Genomic DNA, 27,525 nt, shown 5'->3' with positions numbered 1-27,525 from the left:
TGAAATTAATCGCGCCCACCTCACTTCTCTAAAGCGATCTGAGCTCCTGAGGCGAACGATTGCGCAGGCGCAGAAAACAACGCGAAAGCTTGGGTAGATCCGGCTGGAGGTGGAGTTGAAGCGGCCGGAAATGCGTCACGGAGGGCGTGTGCGTCAGGTCGTAGTGGGTGGGGCTCAGAGCCTCGTTTCCGCGGCTACCGCCGGTAGCCTCCCTGCGCGTGGCGTGTTTGCTTTGCAGACATGGGGGCTCCTGCAGGCTTGAAGGACGACTGTGAGGCCCTGCTCAGCCGCTTCCAGGAGATGGACAGCGTGCGCTTCGAGGACTTCACTGAGCTCTGGAGAAGTATGAAGTTCGGAACCATCTTCTGGTGGGTGTTTCTTGTCCCGCCTCTCTCTGTTCAGGGGCGGCGTAACAAGTTTCTTCCATCCCTTTCGCTTTGCGGGACCTGGGAAGGGCTGAGCAAAGTGGCAGTCTGAACACCGCCTTCGTCTCTCCTGGGCCGTCATCTGTGCTTGGCTCCGCGTTTTCCCTGGGCGATTTCGTTGGCTTGGGTTTCAACCATCCATTTTGCGGCATCCTCCCAGATATGTATAGCTCTACCTCGCCGCCCTTCTCCACTCTTCTACCTCCACTACTTCATCCTGACCTAGATTACCGTCGTGTGCCCTCCCTCTCGTTTTGTTTTCTTACAACTCCATGTTTAAAAACAAACACACAAGCAAAGACAAAACCCCGCATGATTGAATTCATTTTTCATACAACCTCTGAAGTTGTAAAGTGCAGATTTGATCATGTCACGGCCTTTCATACCACCCTTAAATGGTTTCCGTTGCCTCTGAGTACAGCTCAGATTCCCTAACAAGGTTGGCAAGACCCTTCGTGACTGGCCTTTGCCCAGCGTTGCAGCTTCATCTACCAGCCCACTCCACGGCTCTCTACATGGGTTTCCTCAGTCTGGACCTTTACCCCAATTGCCTTTACCTGGCTACCTTATTCTTTATTCAGGTTTAAGCTCTTGTGACAGTTCTTCAGGGAAACATTCCTTAGTCCTTCTGGACTAAATAAGGTGTTCATGCTCTTTTTCTTGTAGCACTTTGTGCTTATTTTACCTCTTGACTTAATCACATTTTAACTGTGTAGTTCAGAAGGCAGTATAGTGTAGTGGTGAGAAGCATGGATTATGGAGCCCCACTTCCTGAATGTGGTCAGAGTCCTCTACTGATCGTGATAATAAGTGCAGTCTTAAGTGCTCAAGAAATATTCGTTATTACTATTTTAAATTTTCTTTCCACTAGACTTAGCTCTTTGAGGACAGTGACTGGATGGATCTAATATTCCATTAGCATAATACTTAAAATGCTAAATTAATAATAAAATGAATGAGTCCTTGTGATTATAACTCTTATGTTCTGCTGAATAAAATGTGAACATTCTCTTTTTTCTCCTTGTTGATGTAAAATAAGTACCTGTATAGTTTGTCCATTGCAGGGGATGGAGAATGGAGAAACGTTTGTTGTACAATTAATGAAAGGAGAGGAACTCGTTTTTTTTTTTTTTTTTTTACTGGTGCTAAATGTTATGCATTTATAGCTGTATGTAATCCATAGAACAACTCTGAGATCAGTAATTATCCTTGTTTTATAGATGAGGAAATTGAGATTTAAAAAGGTTAAATAATTTTTTCATGATCACACAACTAGTAGGTGGTACAGCAGGTACTGAAACCAGCATGTCTTACTGTTTCTGAAACCCGTGATCTTTTTCTCTGTATCCTTCTTGGGAAAAGTGGTTTAGAAAAATTTTGCTATGGTTGCCCCATCTTTTAATTTAATGAAGAAGGAACTAAAATGAGAAGACAAGTAGAGATTATTTAACGAGTGGTGGATTTTCTTTAGAAATTGCTTTGGTTGCCAGTACTGTAATAGGTATTTTTCATTCTTGTAGTATATTCATTACTTAGAGGGCCCAGGCTTTGGTATATAGTGGGGTCTCCTTTGTTACCCTGCTGTTTACATTGGTGAACTTTTTCCCTGCAGAATTGGGAGGAGGAGGGGGAGGAGGGTTACATTGTGCTGTGGTTCTCCAACTTTTTCACCCAAATGTCTCAAGAACAGATTAGGACCCCCTGAGGCTACTGGGGAAAAATCACCATTATATATTAATATGCACATATATTTTTTAATTGAAGTATAGTTGAGTTGATGCCTTTGAACTCTGGTGATGGAGAAGACTTGAGAGTCCCTTGGACTGCAAGGAGATCCAACCAGTCCATCCTAAAGGAAATCAGTCCTGAATGTTCATTGGAAGGGCTGATGCTGAAACTGAAACTCCAATACTTTAGCCACCTGATGCAAAGAACTGACTCATTGGAAAAGACCCTGATGCTGGGAAAGATTGAAGGCAGGAGGAGAAGGGGATGACAGAGGATGAGATGGTTGGGTGGCATCACCAACTCGATGGACATGAGCTTGAGCAAGCTCTGGGAGTTGGTGATGGACAGGGAAGCCTGACATGCTGCAGTCCATGAGGTCACAAAGAATCAGACATGACTGAGAGACTGAACTGACTGACTGATAGTTGAGTTACAGCATGTTAGTTTCAGATGTGCAGTGTAGTGATTCCACAGTCAAATGCATTCCAAGTGATCAACCACAAGTTCAGTAACCCATCTGTCACCATACAAAATTATTGAAGTATTACTTTTATTGGTTTTATGCCTTATGCTGTATATTATATCCAGTGACTTGTTTTGTAACTGGAAGTTTGTATCTTTTAATCCCCTTCACCTATTTTGCCCGTCCATCTACCCTCTTCCCCTCTGACATCCATCATCGTGCTCTCTGTTTCTGTGTTTCTGTTTTGTTTCTTTGTTTTTTAGATTCCACACGTAGTGAGATTATGCAGAACTTGTCTTTGTCTGACTTATTTCACTTAGCATAATACCCTCTAGGTCAACCGCTTTGTCAAAATGAACCTGATCTTTGTATTTTATTCTGTAACATTACCGTGGTTATTTTAGTATATTACATATTTAAAATTCTTAAACCAGTAGTTAGTTGTAATCCTACTCCTTTTGCTCCCAATTCAGCAGTAAAGTTGATGCTTTTGGAACGTGCATCAAGAGTACCTCGGGCCTCAGTGTAAGAAGCACAGCAGAAAATTAGGTCTTTATCCTTGAATCATGAAAGGATCAGGTGTGGAATGCCCGTCTGCTTTCTAGCAGCTGCTATTTAAACAAGTATAAACCTCTTCTGTTATTTTTTTTCACAATCATAATATAGGTTCTCTTTGTTTTCTAGTGGTAGAATGAGAAATTTAGAAAAGAACACGTTTACAAAAGAAGCTTTGACTTCGGCTTGGCGATATTTTTTACCTCCATACACCTTCCAGATCAGAGTTGGTGCTTTGTATCTGCTATATGGATTATATAACACGCAACTGTGTCAACCAAAACAAAAGGTAACATTTGTGAGTTGTTTTCCTCCAGCAGAAATATGAAACAGGTGCAATATTTTCATAGCCAACTGATTTTAAAGAGAAATGCCAGTGTTTCAAAATTATAATACATTTGTGAAAAAAGATTTGCATTTACTAATAATTTTTTTATTTCTCTTGTTTGCAGATTAGAGTTGCCCTGAAGGATTGGGATGAAATTTTAAAATTTCAGCAAGATTTGATAAACGCACAACATTTTGATGCAGCTTATATTTTCAGGAGACTGCGACTAGACAGAGCATTTCACTTTACAGCAATGCCCAAATTGGTGTGTTATCTGAAGGAGATTGTTTTTCAAAATGAGAAATTCTGCTTCATTGTCCGTAAAGTGCCTCAGTCTCCAGAAAGTGGAAAGAGTATTATATCATTCCCAATACTTGAGAAGAGGCTTCTTGGACTTCCCTGGTGGTCCAGTGGTTAAGACTCTATGCTTCCAATTCAGGGGGCTTGTGTTCAATCCCAGGTTTTGGTCAGGAAACTAAGATCCCGACATGCGATGTGGTATGGCAAAAAAAGAAAAGAAAAGAAAAGAAAAAAGATTTCTTAAAATAGGAAAAAAAAATATGGGCAATTCCCTGGTGATCTGTGGTTAGGACTCCAGGCTATTACTGCTGAGGGCCTGGGTTCATTCCCTGGTCAGGAAACTAAGGTCCTACAAGCTGTGTGTCATGGCCAAAAAAAGGAAAAAGGAAAAAAATGCTTTCTGATTACTTTTTTGTGAAAGCAAAATTCAGTCTCTCCTAATAATGCAATATTTCTGAGTATTGTCCATTAAGTAGATGGTTAGAAGAAGAAGTTAGATGGGCATCTGCATTTGTTTATGCCTTTATTCAGACATCAGAGGGGCTACTGAAGAGAACTGAGAGATTTTAATGCCAGTTAGTGAAAAGTTGAAACTTCCACTAATATATATTTCTCCAGTCTTGTGACACTTTCAGATGCTAGATTGAAAGAGCATTTTAATCAAAAGGTTCTAGTTCTGTCAGTTGACAAATCATGTAACTTCTCTGAATTTGTAAGCATGTGGCCTGGGATCTTAAGGGTTATTTCAAAAGTTGTTTAACAGTCTTTGAAAAATACATTTTTCAGAGTAAGTATGTACTTACTTATTTAGTAAATACATACTTAGAGCTGGTTTTTCTTTTTGTTTTTTGGCCCATATTTACTTATACATGATTTTTATTGCTGGCTTACTTACAGTACTTAAAATATATCTTTTAAAGCATCTATTTTAAAAGACATTATTATTTAGTTGTCATACAGAATGAAGAAAAAAATGCAACGAACTGAAATTACTGAAGAATTTAAGGACCCAAATGATCGTGTAATGAAACTTATCACTTCTGATGTATTAGAGGTAAATTTGCTTTTATGTTCTTAAAATTTTTTAAAAACTGTTTTGTTGTTAACTATATATTGAGTTTATACCTTCATCTACTGGATACTGAAATTTTTTCTAATCATAGAATGCTATTACCTTCTCTCAAGTGTCAGGAATACTTTACCCTAAATATATCAAAATTTCTGGAATAAATTTTGAAAGAGTGAGAAATAGATGTAAAAGACTGGACTTGGACTAAGGATATTGGGATTCAAATATTGAAACTACCATTTGTATTTGACTTTAGATATATTATAAAACAAGAATTTAGTGACTTTTTTTTTTTTTTAACAATATATGTTCATTTCCTAAGTTCCTTTTTACAATGCTTGAGTAAAAACCCACTATTATAAAACAAGAATTTAGTGACTTTATTTTTTTTAAACAATATATGTTCATTTCCTAAGTTCCCTTTTACAGTGCTTGAGTAAAAACCCACTATTGAAAATAGTTTATTTTGATAAAACAAAAATTTGAAGTCAAGAATAATAAGAGTTACAGTCTTAAAACAGCTTTTCAATCTAATGTATTTCAGTATTTTGAGATGTGCAGTATTCAGGAAAATCCTTTGCATTGATAAATAGTTAAAGAGAGTTTTTCCTGAGTGGGAAAGTTGCCCCGAGGTTAAAACAAAACCCCACTAAAGGGCTGCAGCCTTCTAATTAGTGATCCCTTCCTGTTTTCTAAAGAATAGATTCCTGTGTACATAGAAAGTGTATAGAGTGAGTGTGAGCAGGTGGGGGACTTCTTGTGTTTTTTCATTTCTTTGAGCCTTAGTTTCCTCCTCTTTAATGTTATGATTGCAACCCTTATTTCATCCACTTGTAAGAGTTGAGACCAGATTATTCCTGAAGAGTGCTGAGTGTGGCCTCTGGCACATAGTAGATGCTTAGTAAATGTTACTACTTCTCCCCTCAACCCTGTTCAGTCTTTTCCTATATAAGGAGTGAAAAGGGGATCAGATCTTTGATTTGCTCAACTGTTTCTCTGTGTCCCAGATGCTACCATGTTCTCATAGCTTCAACTGTCAGGTTGATTGATTTTTCAAAGCACTCTGGGTCTGCTCTGTATACCGACATCAGTTTTGAGCAAGAATTGTTAATCAGGGGTCCATGGATAGCCTTGAGAAGGTCCATGGATCCTTTTCCCCTCTAAATCATATGTAAATTTTTCATATGTATGGACACTTGGTGAGGATGAGGTACTCTATCCTCAGATTGACACAGGTGTTCATATACCTAGAATGTTAAGAATTACACAGAAGGAAATTATTTACTAAGTATCTAAAGACAACATGGTGTAGTGCAGGAGCGATACAAGATGTTTTGTGTATATTATCAATATTTTACTCCTCAACAACATCCCTGCAAAACAGGTGCTTTAAACAAATTTTAGTTATTATTTTTTTCTTTTTTTTACAGAAGATGTTTTATCCCTGATTAAAAGTTGAGGAAACTGAGGCACGGAGACATTAATTTAGGAAGCAATTGACTAAGATTCTGTAGCAGTGCCTGTTGGACAGCAAAGACCTTGTCTGAGCTGAGACTGGGGTTGGAAAGGTATCATTTGCAGATGTCTAGTGAAGTATGACAAAAATTAAGATCTTTGCCCTATAGCAGCTGAGCAGGAAAGTGGGAGAAGGTCATGTATAAAAATAAAGATAGGAAAAAAAATTATTTGCATAATAGAGGGAATTTATGTTTTATCTTTTGGGGAGAGGGGAATCATTGAAAAGTTTTAGAGATTGGAGAAAATTAGAGTATATATTTAGGTTTGGGGTAAGGAGCTATTAGAAGGAGATTTTGTGTAGAAAAGAAGCTATGAGGTCCCTTCTGTGGAGGAGGTGGTGGGTTGGTGACCAAGAGCCGGGTGGAGGGATTCCTTTGAGCTGAAGAAGGCACTTCTTCCTTGGAAACCTGAGGGAAGGAAGTGGAAATGGACTCATAATTGTGAAGAAGAGAAGCAGAAAGCAAACAGACCCAATAGCCTTAGCTTTAAGAGAGGGAGGAAGTTTGGAGTAGCATGAAGAATGAAAGATTTGGGGATGCCAGAAAGGATTTGCCAAGGAGTACTGATGTGAATTATAAAGAGAGCCAGAGGGGGTTTTTGAACCGCAGGATGTTGTTCTTATTAGTATTCTCTTAATGAAAAAAAGATGATTTGAACCCAGTTGGTTGTAAGTTTTGATTGTTGACTAATTTGGTGGTAGAACCTTAATTTTTTTCAATATGCCTTCTTAAACATTTTTATTATTCATTTGAAGCTCTTTAATTAAAGGTTCCTCTGTTAAATAATTGTATATGTGAGCAAGCAGATAATGGGAGGTTTTAGAGAACAGAGCTGGGGTGATGCGTAAAGCCATATTCTTTTGTGATTGGAGAGGAGGGTCAGAAGGGCCAGGCTATGAAATGCCTTTTCGTGGAAGCTTCTAGGAATGGAGAAGTCTGTGTGAAGCCATCCTGACTTTATCTAGCATTTTTGGCTTGCCACAGATCTGCTTTGAAGGCCTTTTCCTTTTGTACTTGTGTTGGCTGTATTTTTCCTGTTCTTGTCGTCGCTTGTCGTCGCTCAGTCGTGTCCAACTCTTTGTGACCCCATGGACTGTAGCCGACCAGGCTCCTCCGTCCATGGGATTTTCCAGGCAAGAGTACTGGAGTGGGCTGCCATTTCCTTCTCCAGGGGATCTTCATAGCTTATTCCTCATTTTCACTGATAATCCCTAAATTGATTACTTTTCTGTTTTCCTTCTCCTCCTGCAAATGCTCTTAAGTCTTCATGTCAGCATATTTGAATTCTGATTGTGATTCTGCCTCTCAGTTATCTTTTGTGATTAAGGAGGTTTAATAAAACAAGAGAATAGAAAATTGAATCAAAGTAGCTGATTTTTTAAAAAATTCAGGTATAATTGATATATAATATTGTCTTAGTTTCAGGTATATAACATAATGATTCAATATTTATATGTATTGTCAAATAGTAACCACAGTAAGTTTAGTTAACATCCATCACCATACATAATTACAATTTTTTAAAGGATCTGATTAATTCCAACTCGGTTACTTAAATATGCCCTTTAGCAAGTCATTTCACTTTTGAATCTATTTTTTTCATTTATAAAATTATAATAATGGCATTACACGTTGAGTATTCACTGTGTGTCAGGAACTATGCTGAAGGTTTTTTGTATGTTATTTCACTAATTATCATAATAGTCCTGCAGAGGAGATAGTGTTTTCCCAGTTTTAAAAGCAAGGAAACTGAGACTCAGAGAAGTTAAGTAATTTGTATAGTGTAAGGTACAGACACTGGATTTGAATGTCCAAGTGTGTAAAGCTCCAAAGCCCTACACTACCTTTTATTTCTTAATCCTTTGATTTTGTATAATGTTTTACATTTACAGAATACTTCCACTTGTATAAGCTCACTTAATACATCTGCATTGTGTTTGTCCAAACGAGGAACGTGACTGTGACTGAGGGATTTGTTCAAGGTCACAATCTAACAAGTGACAGGTCCCAGGCCCCAAGCTCGTTGTCCTTGTCCTGTATTGTAGTGCATGTAAAATAGTGGGAATACAGCACAGTGTGCCATGTGAAATGTTAGGGGCTCCCCACGTCAGGACACTGTTCCCCATTGAAGATCCTGCATATGTAAGCACTCAGCACTCCTCAGCAGTTTTGAATTCCTTGAACAGATGTTGATCAAGTCCATCAAAATCTCCTAGAAATGCATTGACTAGCCTAACTTGGGGGTGACTCAGAGGACGTGGTAACAATCGGTGAGGGATAGTTCTCTGCTGGTCTTGGAGCTGAGTGTCAGTGCTGGTTTTATGTGATTCTTGTCTGCCTGCCATAGGCTGTCTTCCTGTTTACCCTGTAGACCTGCCCATTTGTCTGGAGGTTTCTTGAGTAGGAAGATCTAACTAATACTTATGCCTCAAATGGTGTCATAAATCACTATTTCATTTAATCTTGAATCTTATCACTGAAGTAATGAAGAAGCTTATGGAGATAGACACAAGAGCTTTGAGATTTCTGAAATCAGCACATCTCCGGAGGATTGGGTGAGAGTCATGAGATAGGAATTCCCAGCTGAATATAAAGGATTGTGTAAATATCCTTTATGTGACAATATGAAATAAAAATGTGATCTTAATTATTAGGAGTAATATTTAAAGATATGCTATACTACAAATAAGTTTTGTTACATCCAGGAACGCAATCCTATATTAGACTTTCCCCTTCATCTCTCCATATGTTGTATATTTATTAAAGTTTATTGAGTTGAATTCCGTAATTCCATATTTCTGGAAAGCAGACTTTTCATTAATAATGTACTGGTTTGCATAGTTATATTATTTTAAATATACAGTAATAAGTTATTCCTTCTCAACTCTGTCACTTTGGAAGGTGATTTTATTTTATTTGTGTTGGTGCATTTCTCCTCGAAAACTGAATTAAAGGACTCATCTTTTCACTTGTAGGAAATGATGAACGTTCATGACCATTATCAGAGAATGAAACATGTAATTTCAGCTGACAAATCCAATCCGGAAAAATCCCTCAACTTGATAAAAGATGATTTTTTTGACAATATCAAGAACATAGTTTTGGAGCATCAGCAGTGGCACAAAGACAGAAAGGTTTGTAACTGATACATCACCTTTGCATTTGTGTCGTCCATGACTGGCTGGACATGGGTGAGGGTGTTGAGCGGCAGCCTCGTTTAGTGGCTACCTCCTGTGAAACGAAGATCTGGAGGGCCTAACTTCTTTAGTTTCAGCTTTACCAGTTAGTAGCTAGGTGATGTTATTTAACCTTACAAATGGGTTTTATGTGTAATAATATTATATAATTATAATTGCAACTATATAACATATAGTTAAATAATATCCATTTAATATATATGTACACACTATGTAGTGTGTTAATTATAGGGAAATAAATAATTATAGGGAAATAAATAATCTTGGTTTACCATGGATTTAGTACAATCTTTAGAATTTAGCATTCTCTGGAGGTTGCACACAGGCCGTCTTTAAGCCAAATCCTACACATAACTTTTTTTTTTTTCCCTTTGCATAGCCCTGTTCCTAATGTTTTAAAAACTTGAACTAATTACCAACATTTAAATATTTTTGGTCTTAAGGTTCCAGACATCTGACTTCTCTTAAAGGTGAGAGGTTTGGCTATACCGGTCCCGCTTTGCTGCATGGCAGCGGACGGCTAGACTTCATGGTGGCTTCTCCGATTGTGGCAGAGCGCATGCTCTCTCTTCACCAATGCTCTACCTGCCTTGGTTTAACTGTTTACAGATCTCATCAGTGCAAATCTTCCATTTAGTTTTCTGACCCAAATGCTGATGCTAGAGTTGCCCATATTCCATGTTAGTCTTTTCAGCTAGAGAAACTTAACTCTGGAAACCTGAAGGCCAGCCTTGCTAAATTTCCCTTTGAAACCACTACTCCATCTAATTTTACTAAATACTTCTAGGAAAAAGATAAAAGAAAAAAGTAATTTCTTATTACTTACTATGTGTTTAATAATGTGTTAAGGTCTTCACAAATGCTAGAAAGGCATTTTTATGTGTTATCTTTCATCATTATGTGTTATATATCAGAGAGATTTGTTGCTACTTTTTGACTTATATAATGGATAATGGCTCAAAACTCAATTTTTATAAAAGATGAACAAGGAAAGTGATGAGATGACAGCCCTGGGAAGGAGGAAATAATTTGCTTCCTCTGTGGACATTTATTTTAATGAGAGCACATTTTAGAATGTTTGACTACTTTAAGTGCTACAGCTGGGTTGCACAGATGACCTAGGCACTTATGTAAACATCTTTTGTAGCACTGTCTTAACTTATTTTAATGATCATGACTAAGACCTTTGAAAACCTGAAGGAAAGGAGAATAAACCAGTTTTCTCACGACCACATAAATCTGCATATTATCTTTCATTAGTTAGGATTTACTTTTATTGATTTTGTAATTCTAATGAAACCTAACCATGACCTTAATGTCTGGTGGTGAGCCATGCTTCAATACTTGTGAAATATTCTTTTAGTTTTTCAGTAATTAAGTAAATGATTTCCATTGTTCTGAAAATAATTTTCAGTTAATTTTTAGTTGGTTTGAATTGTAAATGTGTAAATATAACTTACTTTATCTTTTAGAATCCACCCTTAAAACTGAAAGTTAAAGGTGGAGAAGAAAAGAGTGAGAGAAATTCACAACAATCAGAGGTCAGAAAAATTCATTATATGATTGCTTCTGGGGCAAAGGTTTGGTTAGCTTCTTTTCATTTTCTGTGTGGCTATGATTCTGTGTATTGACCATAACACGCTGTGGTCAATATTATAATGTTAATACATACATTAGAAAATTCTGTAAGATGGGTTCTGTGAAGAGCTAGTCTGTTCTTTACTGGAAGCCTTGTGAAAGACCACATGAGGTATAGACTGGGCCTGAGAATGTTCACCGTCTTCAGCAAGAGAGGGGACGGGTGGTGGCGGAAGGTGCCCTCAGTCCTTGCAGGGCCAGGGGAGGACTGTTGTAATGCTGTCTTTTTCTCCCTGCTTGTCAGTCTTCCACCAAGCGTGCAGCTTAAGCTACTCTTTACGGCTTTCTGCCTTCAAGGTTCTCATCCATCTTAGTGGATGAGGCAGAGAGCCATCTTTGGGCCTAGGCAGATGAAGAGAGAATGGCATAGTCACCAGGGCTCAGGCCTTTCATTCTTATCCTTTTTAAATCTTGAATGAAAACAATCAGTAGCCATGGGGTTGTTATCATGGCCCCTGTTAGAAAGTGATGCATGTCTATGTGTCTTTACTTAATATGTGTCCAATAAATGTTAGTTTCTTTTACCCTACCTTCTGTCTTGAATCTGATTCTGTCTTATTTCTGATTTAAAAAAAAACAAACTTAATTATTCGTGATTTTACTTAATGTTTGTGTGTTTTAACTTTTTCCCATTCCGGGTTGTTTTTACTTCCAGAGATGTGAAAGGGCAGAATCATTAGCGAAAATAAAATCAAAGGCCTTTTCAGTTGTTGCTCAGGTAAGTTATTTATTTAATAAGGTAATTTAGAAATTTACTTGATGCTCTTTTAATCACATTTTTATTTTTTCATCAGAGTAACACCTCTGCATAGTTTTAAAAATCTAACAATACTGTTTAGCTTATACAGTTCAGCAATCCTGCTCCACCACTTCCTGCCCCTGGACTTCTGATCTCAAAAGGCAGCCTTTTCTCTTCTTTTTCACCTTTTTCTCTTCTAGTTATTTTTTTCCTGGTATTTACCTGGAATTTTGATGCCATTGTTCTTTACTAATAGTCTTCCAGCTTCTAGTATTCCTAATTATGAAAGGTTTTAGAATTTTATCTTTATCCCCAGAGCTCTGGATTTTCATGATAATGTACCTTGGTGTAGGTCTTTTTTTCCACCAGTGCCCTGGGCTCTTAGGATTGACGTCCTTTTGATCTGATAGCCTTCAGTTCTGAGGGATTTTTCTATAAATGCTTCTCTGATCGAATTGTTTGCTGCAGTTTTGCTCTTTTTCTGGAACTTTTATTTTCTTCTTCTTTGTTTTTATCTATTCGCAGAGAGCTTTCTTTATCTTCTGAACTATTATAATGGATTTTTAAAATTTCTGCTGACATTTTTTCATTACTAAGATTTTTTTTCTTTTCTCTGAATCTGTTATTAATTCAAAAGTGGATCTCTTATTTTTTTTCCCCCTGGGTGCAATATGTTTATCTGTTTGAGGATGTTAATTACAGTTTTTTGAAGTGTCTTCCTTTTCCTCCAGAGTTCTTATTTTTGTTTATTCTGTTCTCTGTCTTTCATTTTAGTGACTTTTTGCAAATGTTTGAAGATCTTGAAATCATATTTAAGAGTGGTCATATAGAGATACCCCGGTAGCTCAGTCAGTAAAGTGCCTGACTTTACTGCAAGTGCAGGAGACCTGGATTCAATCCCTGGGTCAGAAAGATCCCCTGGAGAAGGAAATGGCAACCCACTCCAGTATTCTTACCTGGAAAGCCCCATGGACAGAGGAGCCTGGTGGGTTACAATCCATGGGGTCACACGAGTCAGACACAACTTAGTGACTAAACCACCATACAGAGATACAGCCTTTTAGCCTCATGTTTTTCTTAGATCTAGCCATTTTTATCAGAGAGCAAGCTGGGGGAGGAAAGTAGTAAATAAGCCCAGCTGGCAGTGTTTCGGGTGCCTACAGAGAATCCACTGACAAGATCACCATTCATTCCTTCCAAAGACTTCATTCAACACCCCTGCTTCCAGTAAGAGGCTTCATCCTTTCCTTAGCTTTTCTATTACGGTCAAAAGCCTTCAACTGCTCTGGCTTAGCCTCTCCAGAGAGCTCACCTGTTTTGTACAGGAAGAGGTCAATTGTTCAGCTTTGAGGCTAGAAAATGGGATACTATTCCTTCTGTAGATTGTTCACATAGCTGCACATTTTTTAATGACCCTAGTTCCTGATCCACTTGGACCAGCTTTCCTTGTTCACCTTTCTTCATCCTAAGTCAGCCATCACTTTTCCACCTCCAGAATGATGTTGTTTTGTTTACAGCTGTGTTGTTTCCTATTATCTCCATTTTGTGAGTTCATTCATTTTTATTCCTCTCCTCTAATTTTAGTGGGGTTTCAGGAAGGAGCACCAGTAAACTTACATGCTTTATCTCATATTTTTTTCTGGGATTTTTTCCCTGGGTTTTTTTCATGGATTTGAAAGTGTCTTTATTCTGTGGGAAACTACTATAATTCTCTGGTTGTTGAAATAAAAGGGAATAAATGAAAAAAGTGAAAGTGACTATAGATTAGTCAAGTGTTATCAATTTGCTTTACTGCAGTTTTGAATGAAAGCATCAGGACAATAACTTAATTATCCCAAATTCTTTTAAACCAGAACTATTTCCATATTATATAGGCTAGTTGTTTAATTTCTTAAGATATTATGAAATACTTTAAAAAATATTAATTAAATTATAATCCCCTTAAATTTTTATAAGAACGTGTCATTGCATGGTTATGATTTTTTTTAATTACTGAGGTACAATTAACATATAGTGCAAGGTAGCTTTTAAACTGTTGATAATACATGTACCACATAGATGACATTGACTGAAAACTATGTTAGGGCTCTGCTTAAGCAAGTAAGGGAATTTATTGACTGATACAACTAAAAAGTCCTGGGACTCTACCTCTATTTCTCATCTCTTACATTGCTTTCACTATCTTCAAGTGGTATTTGTGACAACTCCAGCCTTCCCAGCTTTCAGTTCAGTGGAAAGGGAGAATTTTCCTTTCTAATAGTTAAACAGATTTCAAAAATTGAGTTATATCAGTGATGGCAGATCACACGCCCATACCCTGGTGGCCTTGGGGATGTGAAGCTCATTTTGACTAGATTGGGACCACATGACCATATGGAGACTCAGGCATAAAGTAGTTTCCCTTGAAATACATGGTGCTAACAAAGGAAAGTAAAATGTTTTTAGAAGAAAAGGAGAATAGGTTGTTAGCTGGGAAAAATATACTTGTCCTTTTTACCTCCACTTCCAACCATGCATCTACAACAATTTAACCCAATAAGGAAGTTTTAACCCAGTTTGAATAGATGATGATGACAGCTGCAGGGACCTCTTCCTGTTATAAAGATAAAAGGGTATATACACCTGTGACAAATATTAAGCAAGCAAGTGTCATGGTAAAGACTTGACTATGACAAGTCTTTCTGTAAATCTTTCCTCATCTTTGTCTATCTGTTTTGTCATTCCCTAAGTGACCTGTTGTTCAGTTGCCCAGTCATGTCCTACTCTTTGCAACCACATGGACTGCAGCACCTCAAGCTTCCCTGTCCCTCACCATCTCCTAGAGTTTGCCCAAGTTCATGTTCATTGTATTGGTGATGCCCTCCAGCCATCTCATCCTCTGACGCCCTCTTCTCCTTCTGCCCTCAGTATTTCCCAGCATCAGGGACTTTTCCAATGAGTCGTCTGTTCACATCAGATGACCAAAGGACTGGGGCTTCAGCTTCATCATCAGTCCTTCTGGTGAATATTCAGAGTTGATCTCCCTTAAGATTGACTGATTTGATCTCCTTGCTGTCCAGGGGATTCTCAGGAGTCTTCTCCAGTACCACAGTTCAAAGACATCAATTCTTTGGTGTTCTGCCTTCTTTATGGTCCAGCTCTCACAACCATACATGACCACTGGGAAGACCGTGGCCTTGACTAAGTGGACCTGTGTTGGCAGAGTAATGTCTCTGCTTTTCAGCACACTGCTAGGTCTGTCATCACGTCCCTGCCAGGAAGCAGTCGTCTTCTGATCTCGTTCCTGCAGCACTGTCTGCAGTGGTTTTGGGGCCCAAGAAGAGGGAGTCTGTCACTCCTTCCCCTTTTTCCCCTTCTATTTGCCATGCAGTAATGTTTTGCCATTCCCTAAATGATGTATTGTTGGATTCATTTTGTGATTTATTGTAATTAATTAGATTTCCAACTATTTAGGCATCAAAGTCAAGAAGGCACCGTCAGGTCAAAGTTGACTTTTCTGATTCTGAATCCAGCCAAGTACAAACCAAAACAACTAGGAAAAGAAGAAACAAAGAAACGTTGAAACCAGCAGGAAGGAAAGTGTCTTCCAGAGACAGAGGTACCTTTTGAGAACCTTAAAAAGGGGAAATGGGACTTACGTACTATCTTCCCTCACCATGTTTTCTTTATTAAAAAGCATTAGATACTTGTTTAAGAACCTTGTGAGATTAATATTAAAAATAAATTTTCTTAGATTCTTGGAATCTTACTACTGAAAGGGACCCTAGAAGTCATAAAATTGGGTCATTTCATAGATGATAAAATTTAGGCCCATACAGATGAAATAACTTGTCCAAAAGTGATATGGTTATAGAATCAGTTTAGAATTATCCATATTATACTTCATTAGTAATTTTTGTGTGTGAATCAAACTTACATGTACAATAAGTTATGATAAGTAGCACATTCTATAAACCATATTTTCCATTAGCTGTATTAACTAAGCTGTACCTGCTTTTCTTTTGAAATAGTTTATAAAGTTACCTTTGCTGTTTGGTTTTTAAAAACATGAATATGTACTCAAGTAGTTTAATTTAAGCACTGCACAAATATATTCACCATACATAAAGTTGGAATCTTATTAGCAGGCTCAAGGGGAGAAAAGTATTAAGAAACATACTAAATATTTAGTGCCTAATAGAAGCAGCACACAGAAAGCCACTGCAGCAGTATATGAAGATATGTTAACAGCCTTTTAGCATGTTTTTTTCCTATATTGAGATAGTAGAGGGAGAATTTAAGTTCAGTACCTTTAATATACTCCAGATATGATAAGTTCCATCAATTAATGCATGAAGTGCTTTGAGAATTCAGAGGCGGAGATACTATATTTGTTAAGGATAATTAAGAAATACTTCCGAAGGATAATTTTTTTTTTAATTTTCTTTACAGGGTTAGCATGTATTGTGAAGAAAGCTGTTAGGCCAGTCTCATAAGTATTAATGAAAAAATTCTAAGTTATATGTATCAGAAGAATCTCAGATATAGAACAGCTTGATTGTATACATTCATTTTATGATGCAGGGATGGTGCAGTTAGGAATCTATCAATAAGATTTGCTGTATAAATAGGTTAAAGGGGAAAATGTGAATTCATTTTAATAGTTACTCAAGAAAACATTTGATTAAATCTAGCATCCATTCTTGATTTTTAAAAATATTCTCTAGCTGTTGGGAGTCAAGAGACTTTCTGTAAAGGGCCAGATAGTAAATATTTTAGAGCTAACTGGAACTTTCATACATTTTTTGTGGGAATTCAGAATGGTATAGTCACTCTGAAAGACTGGCAGTTTCTCATAAAGTTAAACATATACTGACCATATAACACAGCAGTCCCACTCCTTGATGTTTACCCAAGAGAAATGAAAACTTACATTCACACAAAAATTTGTATATGTAAGTTTATAGCAGTTTCATTCAAATTACAAAAGATTGCAATCAGCCTAAATGTTTTCAGCTGGACATTATGTAAATGTGATATACCATACGGTTGAATACTACTCAGGAATAAAAGAACTATTGATATATCTAATAACACAGATAAATCTCAGTGTACTGTGCTAAGTGAAAGAAGTGAGACACAAGAAAAGCTGTATACAATATGGCTCCATTTATAAGATATTCTGGAAAAGGTGAATCTACAGGGGCATAAAAACAATTGTTGATTCCTTGGAACTGGGGGTGGAGAGAAGTGATAACTGCAGAAGGACACGAAGCAAATTTTTGGTGTGATGATCTGTTCTGTAGTTTGATTGCAGTGGTGCTTGCATGACTGCGTTTATCTAAACTCCTAGATCTGTACTACCTTAAAAATGGTGAATTTTATTATGTATTAATTCAAATCAAAGCAGAGGACATGGGGTAAAGATGGATTCGGTTGATTATACTTAAAAAATTAACTTTTGGTAGATTTGGTTGCTTTTTGTAAGGTGTCAGCAAAGATACTTAGTTTTAGAAGCCTACACAGGCAGTTTTTATTAATAGTTGATCTTATTTCATTTAAGTGCAGCAGAGAGTTCAAGCTACTTTCTTAAACATCAGGAAAACAATTTTTTTTTGGGGGGCGGGTGGAGAGAATGCTTCTTTATTTCAGAAAGACACATCAATTTTCAGATCAAAACAATTAGTTTCTTGGTTTTTCTTTCTCTCAATCAGCCTCCAAAGAGACCACACCAAAGGAGAGTCCATTTTAAGCAAATTAAGCTTTAGGATACATACCTAATAGATCTCACTGAAATCTCACCAAAATAAAATTTAAGAACAGTTTTGTACATAAGCTATTCAAGATTTCTCCCGCACTAGCTGCTGGGAAGCACAGTGAGATGGCAGTTTTATTAGAGACAGCAGCTTCAGACCCAGAAAAGTGGGAAGAGATAGATAGATCAGTGGCAAAACATAATATTCTTTCCTTTCAGGAAAACAGTTTTTTTATGCAGTTGAAGAGCAAAGAAGGAGCCAGATGCAAGCTAGGGAAGAAATTAAATGAAAATTCCTTTTCATATGAAGCATTTGACACATGTAATTTGTGAAAGATCACTTCCTTCACTAGCCATATTTTTTTTTACGTAATGTAGTTACCTGAAACATTTTCATAAACTCTGAAATTAACTTTTAAAGATGGCTGAGATTTGTTATTGAATTTACCTAGGTGTATTAGGGAGGATTTAACCCATGAGAACCCACACAGTAAAATGTGATCTGAATTAAGATCTTTAATTATAACTCAACTATTCCAGCTAACCCCAGCTTTGTAGCTCAGAAGGTATTGTAAATACGTTGAAGCAGAGGTAATTTGTTATTCTTCACCTTAATAAAGATTCAAGTGCTTACTAAAAAGATCCTCTTTAATCAAAAAGTTCATTAAAGTAGAAAAGTATGTTTGATTTCTAGGGATTTGTCCAGGTGACAAAAACACAGAGGACATTCATTGCAGGATTATTTGAAATGGCAAAGACTGTTAACAGCTCAAATGTATAACATTGAAAAATTGGGTACATAAAATTTTTGTCCATATAAAGAATATTTTGCTGTTCCTAAAAAGCTGGAGAAAGTTTTCTGTATACTGACATGAAAATATGTCCAAAATATATTGATACATTGCTTAGTGAAAATGTTTTTTTAAAGAAGAGTATGATTCATTTGTTAATAAATACATATGTAGACACAAAGCTACTATAAAATAAAATAGATAAACAACAAGGTCCGACTGTATAGCACAGGAAAGCATATTCAATATCTTATAGTAAACTATAATAGAAAAGGACTTGAAAAAGAGTAATATGCGTAATCAAGTAATCAAGGCTTCCCTGATGGCTCAGATGGTAAAGAATCTGCCTGCAATGTAGGAGACTCGGGTTTGATGCCTGGGTCAGGAAGACCCCCTAGAAAAGGGAATGGCTACCTACTCCAGTATTCTTGTCTAGAGAATTCCATGGACAGAGAAGGCAAGTAGGCTGTGTAGTCCATGGGATCGCAAGGAGTTGGACATGACTGAGCAACAACACTACACACACACACACACACACACACACACACACACACACACACACACACACACACACACACACACACACACACACACACGTATAAACGAAATTACTTTTTTGTACACTAGAAACTACATTGTAAGTGAACTATAATTAAAAAAATGCAGACAGAAGTTTTATATATATATCTTTGAAGAAAACTAGATGCATATAACAGAGGTTAATTCTCAGGGATGGGATCATGGAAATTTCTAAGTCCATAAATTTCCATAATGTTTGACTTTTAGAGGATAACCATGTTTAGTAATCAGGAAAAATCCAAAGATTAAAAAGCAAAAAAAAAAAAAATAAAAAGCAAACAAATGTAAAATAATTGCTTAAACTAAGACAAGATGGACATGCAAAAAGGCAAGGTGGTTGGAAGTACAGGATACGAAGGTTCCATTTTATGTGGATTGTGACGGCTGTATTGAAGAGTTACTGTTAATATAGAAAGATATATTGAGAATTGGATTGTGACCAGGCCTGAAGTGTGGAACCAAGAAATTTGGACTTCATTTAGTAGGCAGAAGGGAGTCTTGTGAGACTGCTGAGCAAGCAAGTGGTATGACCACTTTTCTTTGAAGAAGATCAGTCTGGGAGCAGTATGGTAGTTAGGTGGGAACATACTGAAAGTAGGAGCTCTAAGTAAGAGGCTGTTGAGGGGTAATGAGGACCTGGCCGGGTGGTTGTAGGGATTAGACAGGCAGACTGACAATTAGGAGAGCCAGTAGCTGTCTACAGGTAACCACATACAGAGGCTGGTGGAGAGAGGTGAGATTGGGACGCTTACAGCCTCAGCAACTGGGGGAATGTCGGTGACTTTAACAGAGTAAGGATCACAGGATGACAATTTAATTTGGGGGGAGAATTTGCCGCAATCTGTCTTTCCAGGCTCAATTCTTGTAAAGGGTGTCTAGTACATAAATAGGTGCTCATGTATATTGATTGGATTTACCCATGTTTGTGTTATTTAAGCTTTAGCTACACCTGTTCACCATTCCTAGAACACAACTTGCAGCCTTCTGGAAGAACATCAGTTAATAGTAATGGTGTACATGATGGTGAAGATAACAGCTATTACTTATGTAACACTCTTTCTTTTTAATTTTTTAAAAATTTTAATTAATTTTTTTTTTTTAACACCAAAAGCATTTTGTATTGGGGTATAGCCAACCAACAGTGTTGTGGTAGTTTCAGGTGAACGGTGAAGGGACTCAGCCATACATACACATGTATCCATTCTCCCCCAAACTCCACCTCCCATCCAGCCTGGCACATAAAATTGAGCAGAGTTCCATGTGCTATACAGTAGGTTTTTGTTGGTTATCCGTTTTAAATATAGCAGTGTAACTCATTTTCTGCTGAACTTTTTCCCCACATCCGAGGTCACCTAACTAATATTTAGAGCTGAGACTTGAGTGGCAGTCTGCTTGAATTGAAGCCTGAGTCCTTAACTGCCATTATTGCTCTCTCTCAGGTAATTGGAAATGTGGCTCTGGAGCTCCGATTAGACCTGCACTTAAGTAATTGTCGTATTCTAGCTGCATGTCCTGTAATCATATGTGTTGAGATGGAGCAATAATCTGTGGCTTATAATTGTATCCCACGTGATGAGCTTGGAGCAGAGGAAAACTATCAACCTGACACCCTCTAGGAAGTTAGTTTTGTGGATAACTGAGGTTAATGATTTAAATGGCAAAATTTACTTTTTAAACAGTTAATTATTCTAAAGCATACTACATGCTTCTGTATGTGGTTCTTGTTTTCTACAATGTGCATTTATCATTTTTACATGTATTTTATGCTCCCCTATTTTCTTGAACAGTGTATCCTGAACATAATTTAGTTTTTGCTCTATGATTCAGGGTTTTCATCATGAGCATATTCTTTTTACTGGATTTTGTAATATAGTAATCCTGTCAGATATCTTGATCATTATACTGTGGCTTCGTGATGCAGGACTGTCCTTGTTTTTCTGTCACATTTGTGTGGTAGGTGTCTTTAAGTTCTCTGTGCAAATGTAGCAGGTTTTTGCCCTTTTGCTGCTGCTTTAACTAGTGGGTTTTAAGAAGCAGGTTGGCCGTTCGTTTCAGTTTTATGTAAAATAATTAGGTTTTGGGTAAAGGCCTGAGGAACATATCGTGAGCTTTTATAGCTTTTATTTAATATGTTGACTCTGAGATAAACATCCTGAAGTTTTGTGTGTTCACTTCTTGGTTCCTAGCTGCATAACTGGATGAAGCATTTTATTTTGTTTTTAAGAGCTTTTGGAGAACATTGCCTTTCTTTTTTATTCATTTAATGTAGAAATGATATCTAAAATGTAATTAATCATCATGTGACTAGATGAAGGTTTTCTTGCATAGCTGACAGTTTTAAACTCAGTACTCCTTCCTTTGACATTGTTGCATAGATTCTCTTAGGTTATAAATGTGGGTTTGAAAAAATCATGAATAGTTGATATGGATGGACATGGCGCAAGATTGTTAAGAAGAGTATTAGTAATTAGGGATAGATTGTACTGATTATAATCTTGGTTTGAATTGTGTTTAAAATGGAAGCTTTTTGCTACAGTTAACTTCATCTAGAGCAATCTCTTCGTTCCATAAAATCTGCATCCCATTAAGATGCCAGCATGTGTGTTCAGAGCAGAAAGCTTAAACTCATTTTCATTGAATTTGTTGCCTTCTGTACTGGCAGGTACTTAGTAACACATATACTCTGTGAAATACTGTGTTATAAAATACTTGAATCCATATTTGATTATTCACGGTTTATTGAGGCCCTCCTCTATGCCAGGCACTTTTCTAAGTGCTGGGGATACATCAACCTAAACAAACCAGGGTCTGTCCTTGTGAAGTTTACATTCTAGTGGGAAGAGGCAGGCTATAAAGAGAAAAATTACTACGGATAACAGGTGGAATAAGTGTTGTGGAGAAGAATCAGGAAGCATAAGAAATAAAGAGTGACTGTGTCAAGGGGTTGCCATGACCAGAAAATGATATGCTGAATGAGACCTGTTAGGACAGTGGCATTTGATAATTTGATGAGGATATTTCTTCAGGCAACAGAAGGTTGCTATAGAAAACCTCCAATCTTAACTGTGTTTCTGAAGTTTGTGCACATTTTCCTTCACTGTAATGTGATCTTACAATTGTTTGTTAGATTAGTGAATAATGATCCTAAAAGGAACAGATTTTGTGTGTGTGCTTGTGTATGTGAGAATTGCCTTATTTTCAGGTTGTTTTATTTAATAATGGTTCTTGGACAGCATTCTGGTGTTCAGCAACCGATATAGAATATTTGTCATTAAGTACATATCAGTCTTAAAAGCAAAAGACTGTTAACTTTAGAATTACATGTGTGATTGACTTGAAGTAACACATGATCATTCCATGGTGTGTGCAGATATAACCCATGCTGTGTGTGATAAGGATTGAATCCTGTATCAGTGTTTGGCTAATTTTGTTTCTTCCCTTTTCCTCTGTTTTCTTTAATGGAAGAATTAGAGGCTATTTTCAAAACATAGGTATAAATATATGAATACTTTAAAAAATGACATGTATTTAAAATGCATATTTCTGTTCACCATTACAATTTTAGCTTTTAGTTTAAACACCTAATATGTGCAATTATAGTATTGTCATAATTTGTGTAAAATTTTTCTCAAAGATTAACATTCTTTGTTTTCATATAAAATTACTTGTTTAACTCTTTCCAGGTGACATGCAGAATCTACATAAGGAAGATAAATCTTTAAGTCTGAGTATGCCTGTGGTTACAGAGGAGGATGAGGAGAATGAAAGTTTTAGTGAAACAGGTACAGATGAAAGTTTGTCAGACTCCTGGTAGAGCTTCAAGGTTTAGAACCCAGAAGAGTGTGACAACTGTGTGTTCCTGTGATGTTTTTATCTTTGGTACACTGGAGAATTTTACCATTAATCCTGACACTTAAAAGTAAGTGATAATCCAGTAAATGAATGTATATGGAGCGGCAGTGGTCAGTGAAGGAGAGGGAATACATCGTTATTAGTAAGTGAATATCTGTAATCATGAGGGTTTCTGAAATGTATCCCTAACAAAAGGCAAAGTTCACAAAGTGAGTTACTGGATATAACTTTTTAAAAAATGTTTTATTGCTAAACATTTCTCATTTCAAATTCTAGTAAATGTAAAATTTTTACCTATGAGATGATGATTGTAACTCAGTGGTAAATTGCACAGTGTGAGTTAAAATGCCTGTACCTTTTTGTGTTGCTGTGGTTTTCATAATTTATAATATTTACTAAACAATAGTTTAAATAACTATCTCTAATAATAATTACAGTAACATAGAGAATAAATCACATTTAGCTGGCTAGGCTTGATATTTGGTAATCCATCAGTGACAATGAATATAATACATATCAAGAATCTGCCTAATGATTTTTCCATTTTGGTGCTGTATTCATTCAGCAAACATTTATTGAGTGCCTGTTATGTTTAAAGTGGTTAGCTAGGTATGGGAATATAAAGATACATAGTACAAGAGTTTTAAGAACTGTTTTATTTTGATCACAGTGAATAGATCTGAGAACAGTGAGTGGCTCATAGTGGGCCTAAGTTACAATTTAATGAATCAGATCAGTCCAAGCCCCAGAGAACCTTATGGCTTAGTGGGGAGAAAAAAAAACGACCCAGTACATTATGGTAAAGGGACAGGGTGCTGTGGAACCATACAGAAGACAAAGACAAGAGAGTATTTGTTCCTTCAGCAGTCTGAGTGCCTCTGTGATTTGCTGGTGTCAGCATAACACAGTTCTTTATAATCCTGTATAGTCCTGTATAGTTTCAGACTATAGCTGCTTTCTAGTTTTGTCTGGTGGCTTTTATTGCAAGTAAACAAACACATGTACACTTTTATGGCTACCTGGCGAGTCATTCTAAAATCTATCAGTGTGTGAATTTTAAAAATTTGGTTTTTATTAAATACATAAGCATATAATTTACTAATTAACAATTTTTCTATTTTTTATTTACATGTGTTTCCCATCCCGATCCCCCCTCCCGCCTCCCTCCCCATCTGATCCCTCTGGGTCTTCCCAGAGTTTATAATACTGATTATAAGAAACCATGGACTTCTGACTCTGACTCCCATTTCTTATTCCCTGAGACAATCACTTTTAACTCTTTCATAATTATTTTGGTATTGACATCCATGTTTCTAAATAGCATGTTTATATTGTCACTTATTCATATTTCAGTTCTATGAATTATCTGTTGACTTTCCACACTGAGGAGGGCGAGGATTTAGTTCTCCTTAATGTAACAGGTGCACAACATAATGGATATTTCTGTACACTACAAAGCCATCACCGTGAGAGATACATATATATATGTATATCTGGTTACCTCTGTCACCATGCAAAGATGTTACAGTATAATAATTGTATATATTCTTCACCTCCCAACCCAAATACATGATACTTCCTATCCCCCACCCTCCAATTATAGTAATTATTTTAGTTATGTGAGTATTCAGCATTTATGAAACATTATTAGCAGCAGGGCCATCTAACATAATCTGTGATTCTCCCTTAATCTGAGCATTTATTGTTGGCCTTAGAGAGTTAATAATTTTTTTGCCCTATTAATTTGTTTCTTTATGTACTTATCACTAATTTATCCTCAGACTTGCTCAATGTATAAACCTTCCCCTTGAAACACTTGAGCACATTAGGCATTTTACCACTGTCATCTTTTTAAGGAGGTCTCCACCAGGTCTCACACTTGCTCTCTATACTCTTGGCCTGACGCTGCTGCCTTCCAGGAATCTGTTTTCTTTTTCTTCTTAATTTTGGCTTTGTCTTTTCTCATTCCTTTTTCTGTCATCTTCTTTTAGTTTTCATTGATGGAGAATATTTCTTTCTTCTATGTCTTCCGTAATTTTCATGTTTTGTATCTTCTGTTATTTGCTTTGTTTTTAATAATCAGTGACTTTAGGCTCTCGACTGTTTCTAGATGGAGACTTAACTTGGGTATTGGTCATTACATGTGCCACGGTAGCCAAAAAGATGCATGGTGCTAGTGTTTTGGGCCAGTGCTGACAGAAAGTGACTAAGATGTCAGTTGGAAAGCAGTTAACATCTCTAGTCACTTTCTGTTAGCACTGGCCCGGATACTGTTATGATCTGGCATGCTGGGTCCATAGTAACTATAGGGAGGGCATACCCATAGGAGACACCCTCCGAGTAGCTTATTATCGAGTAGCATTTAGCATGATTGGGATCTACATTAGTAAGTCTACAATTGCAATGTCATTTTGAAGGGAAAAAATCACGTATATGTCAGGTTTAAGATTTCTTGTATCTTTGTTGTGAAGGTGTTCTTACTGTTATACCAACCTATTTAGTTTAAATATGTGTTATCAATTAAGTATTATTCTTTTTTAGATCTGACAGACACCTTAATTTTTTGTCTTTAGAGTTCACTGCACCCAAGAGGAGAAGAAAACAGAGAACAAAAAGCTAGGCTTCCCACTCCAGCATCCTTGGACTTTCCTGGTAGCTCAGCTGGTAAAGAAGCCACCTGCAAAGCAGGAGACCTGGGTTTGATCCCTGGGTTGGGAAGATCCCCTGGAGAAGGGAAAGGCTGCCCACTCTAGTATTCTGGCCTGGAGAATTCCATGGACTGTATAGTCACGGGGTCGCAAAAAGTCGGACACGACGGGGTGACTTTGACCTACTCACTTATTCACATGTAAATGGTTAGTTATTTTATATCTACAGTTTGGTAACAGATTTGTTTATGATGTATATTAACTATTGTATATATTATGTTGTAAAGTGCACTAAAGTTTTTGCCTTAATTTGCTTTATTTTTTTAATATTTGAGACTTAGGTGGTCAGTAACTTATATGATTGATAACTTAGAAAGGTCAGTTTTTATTTCTGTAATCAATTAAGTATCCTGTGGTGCTTGTTTTAAAGCTCCCGTTGGCCTAACATGTCAGTATGTATACATGCATGTTTATGTATGTATAGATATATCTGTGTCCACTTATGCATATAATATGACTAGTCAATACACTGGGTACAACATTTAAATACTATTTCTAATAAAACCTTTAAGAGTGGTAATATATATTTCAGAACATGTCTGTGGTATAGAAAGTTGGTACTCACAAAAAAATTCTGTAGCTTCGTGAATGTGCCTCTCTGTTAATTTCTCATTTGAGAGATTTAGATGGAGATTGCTTCAGCCATACTGTTTGAATTGCTGCCAGTAGCAGACCACCTGCATATCATGTGGCTGGCTCAGCCTGTCTTAAAGTTGATTATACTCCGTGTTGTTTTCCCATGTGGAATGTTCAGGAATTCTGCAAATGCCCTGTGAGGGAAAATAACTAATGCTAGCCCAGATGAAAATTTCATTTATTAAAGTCTGTGCTATAATGTTAGCTGTGAAACAGAATTGTTTCCCTTGGCTGATTTCAGATTTTTCTGATAATTGAGGGACAGTTTCTATGATGTGTATATTGGACAGAGCTTCTAGGGTTTAAATATTCTAGCATTGGGGCACGAAGAGATGTGGATCCATTACCTCGCGACTTATATACCAGGTTATTTGCTAGGCTTCTTCGGCTCATTAAACTTTACGAACATTGTATAACCAAAACAGTGAGTTTTCCTCTTATTTTTTCACAACAGTACTTTTAAAAGGTATCATTTCACTTGTACAATGAAAAAACTGTACCTGTGGATGATAAATGCCTTGCCCACATTCACAGAGTTAGTGGTGCATCTAGGATACATATACAGGGCTCTGGCTTATAATTTCAGAGTCAGTTTTATATAAGCCAACACAGGTGGCAGTTCAGACAGACTGAAAGCAGTAAAATCCCACTTCAGATGGCTTAAATATTAAGGAAAGCTTATCTGAAACCAGTTGGGCTTCCGTGTGGGGTGGCTCTGGGTTATGTAGTGTCTGAGTGCCATGATGGCTTCATTTTCCCAGGTGTGGATCTTTAGGGAAAGCTTTATATCAGTGTAGAGGGCTGTTTACCTGCTGGGTTCCCAGACTCCAGCTGAGGGGCAACCTTGCAAAGCAAGCCTTTTTAGGACAGTAGTCTCAGGCCTGCTCTGTCACCTCTAATGCATAGGTTCATTTCATTTTTCACCATTTCAAACAATGCTGCATTGATTTTTGTGTGTGTATCTTGACTCACTCACATTGGTGTTTCTGCTGGATCTATCTGATCTACCATGAATTTGTTGAACACTGTGTATATATAAAATTTTGGTAATTATGCCAAGTTGAACTGTAAACAACCTGCCAATTTACATTCCTACCAACAGTATTTGCAGAGGACCCTTGGCCTTTCCTGGTGGCTCAGATGGTAAAAAATCTGCCTGCGGTGCAGGAGACCTGGGTTCAGTCACTGGGTTGCGAAGATCCCCCTGGAGAAGGGAGTGGCTACCCACGCCAGTATTCTTACCTGGAGAATTCTATGGATAGAGGA

At 37.1% G+C, this 27,525-nt stretch overlaps 1 protein-coding gene across 1 annotated transcript; it reads left to right on the top strand.

Annotated features, from left to right (window-relative positions):
* The first annotated feature begins 163 nt into the window (after nt 1–163).
* On the top strand, nt 164–26,681 carry SNAPC1 (small nuclear RNA activating complex polypeptide 1). Its single transcript, XM_043920553.1, has 10 exons — nt 164–368; nt 3,301–3,460; nt 3,624–3,764; nt 4,749–4,853; nt 9,361–9,519; nt 11,055–11,123; nt 11,876–11,938; nt 15,413–15,557; nt 22,747–22,845; nt 25,489–26,681. The coding sequence occupies exons 1-10, from the start codon at nt 241–243 to the stop codon at nt 25,533–25,535; spliced, it is 1,116 nt and encodes a 371-aa protein (XP_043776488.1). The 5' UTR covers nt 164–240; the 3' UTR covers nt 25,536–26,681.
* Nucleotides 26,682–27,525: the final 844 nt, after the last annotated feature.

The sequence above is a fragment of the Cervus elaphus genome, chromosome 12 (assembly GCF_910594005.1).
Source record: "Cervus elaphus chromosome 12, mCerEla1.1, whole genome shotgun sequence".
Lineage (NCBI taxonomy): Eukaryota > Metazoa > Chordata > Mammalia > Artiodactyla > Cervidae > Cervus > Cervus elaphus.
The sequence above is the reverse complement of the archived record's forward strand: the minus strand, read 5'-3'. Positions and strand labels throughout refer to the sequence as shown.

Coding starts and splice junctions, on each gene's coding strand:
- SNAPC1 (XM_043920553.1), top strand. CDS start 241: ATGGGGGCTCCTGCAGGCTTGAAGGACGACTGTGAGGCCCTGCTCAGC. Junction 3,461..3,623: donor TGTGTCAACCAAAACAAAAG/GTAACATTTGTG, acceptor TCTTGTTTGCAG/ATTAGAGTTGCCCTGAAGGA. Junction 22,846..25,488: donor TGAAAGTTTTAGTGAAACAG/GTACAGATGAAA, acceptor TTTTGTCTTTAG/AGTTCACTGCACCCAAGAGG.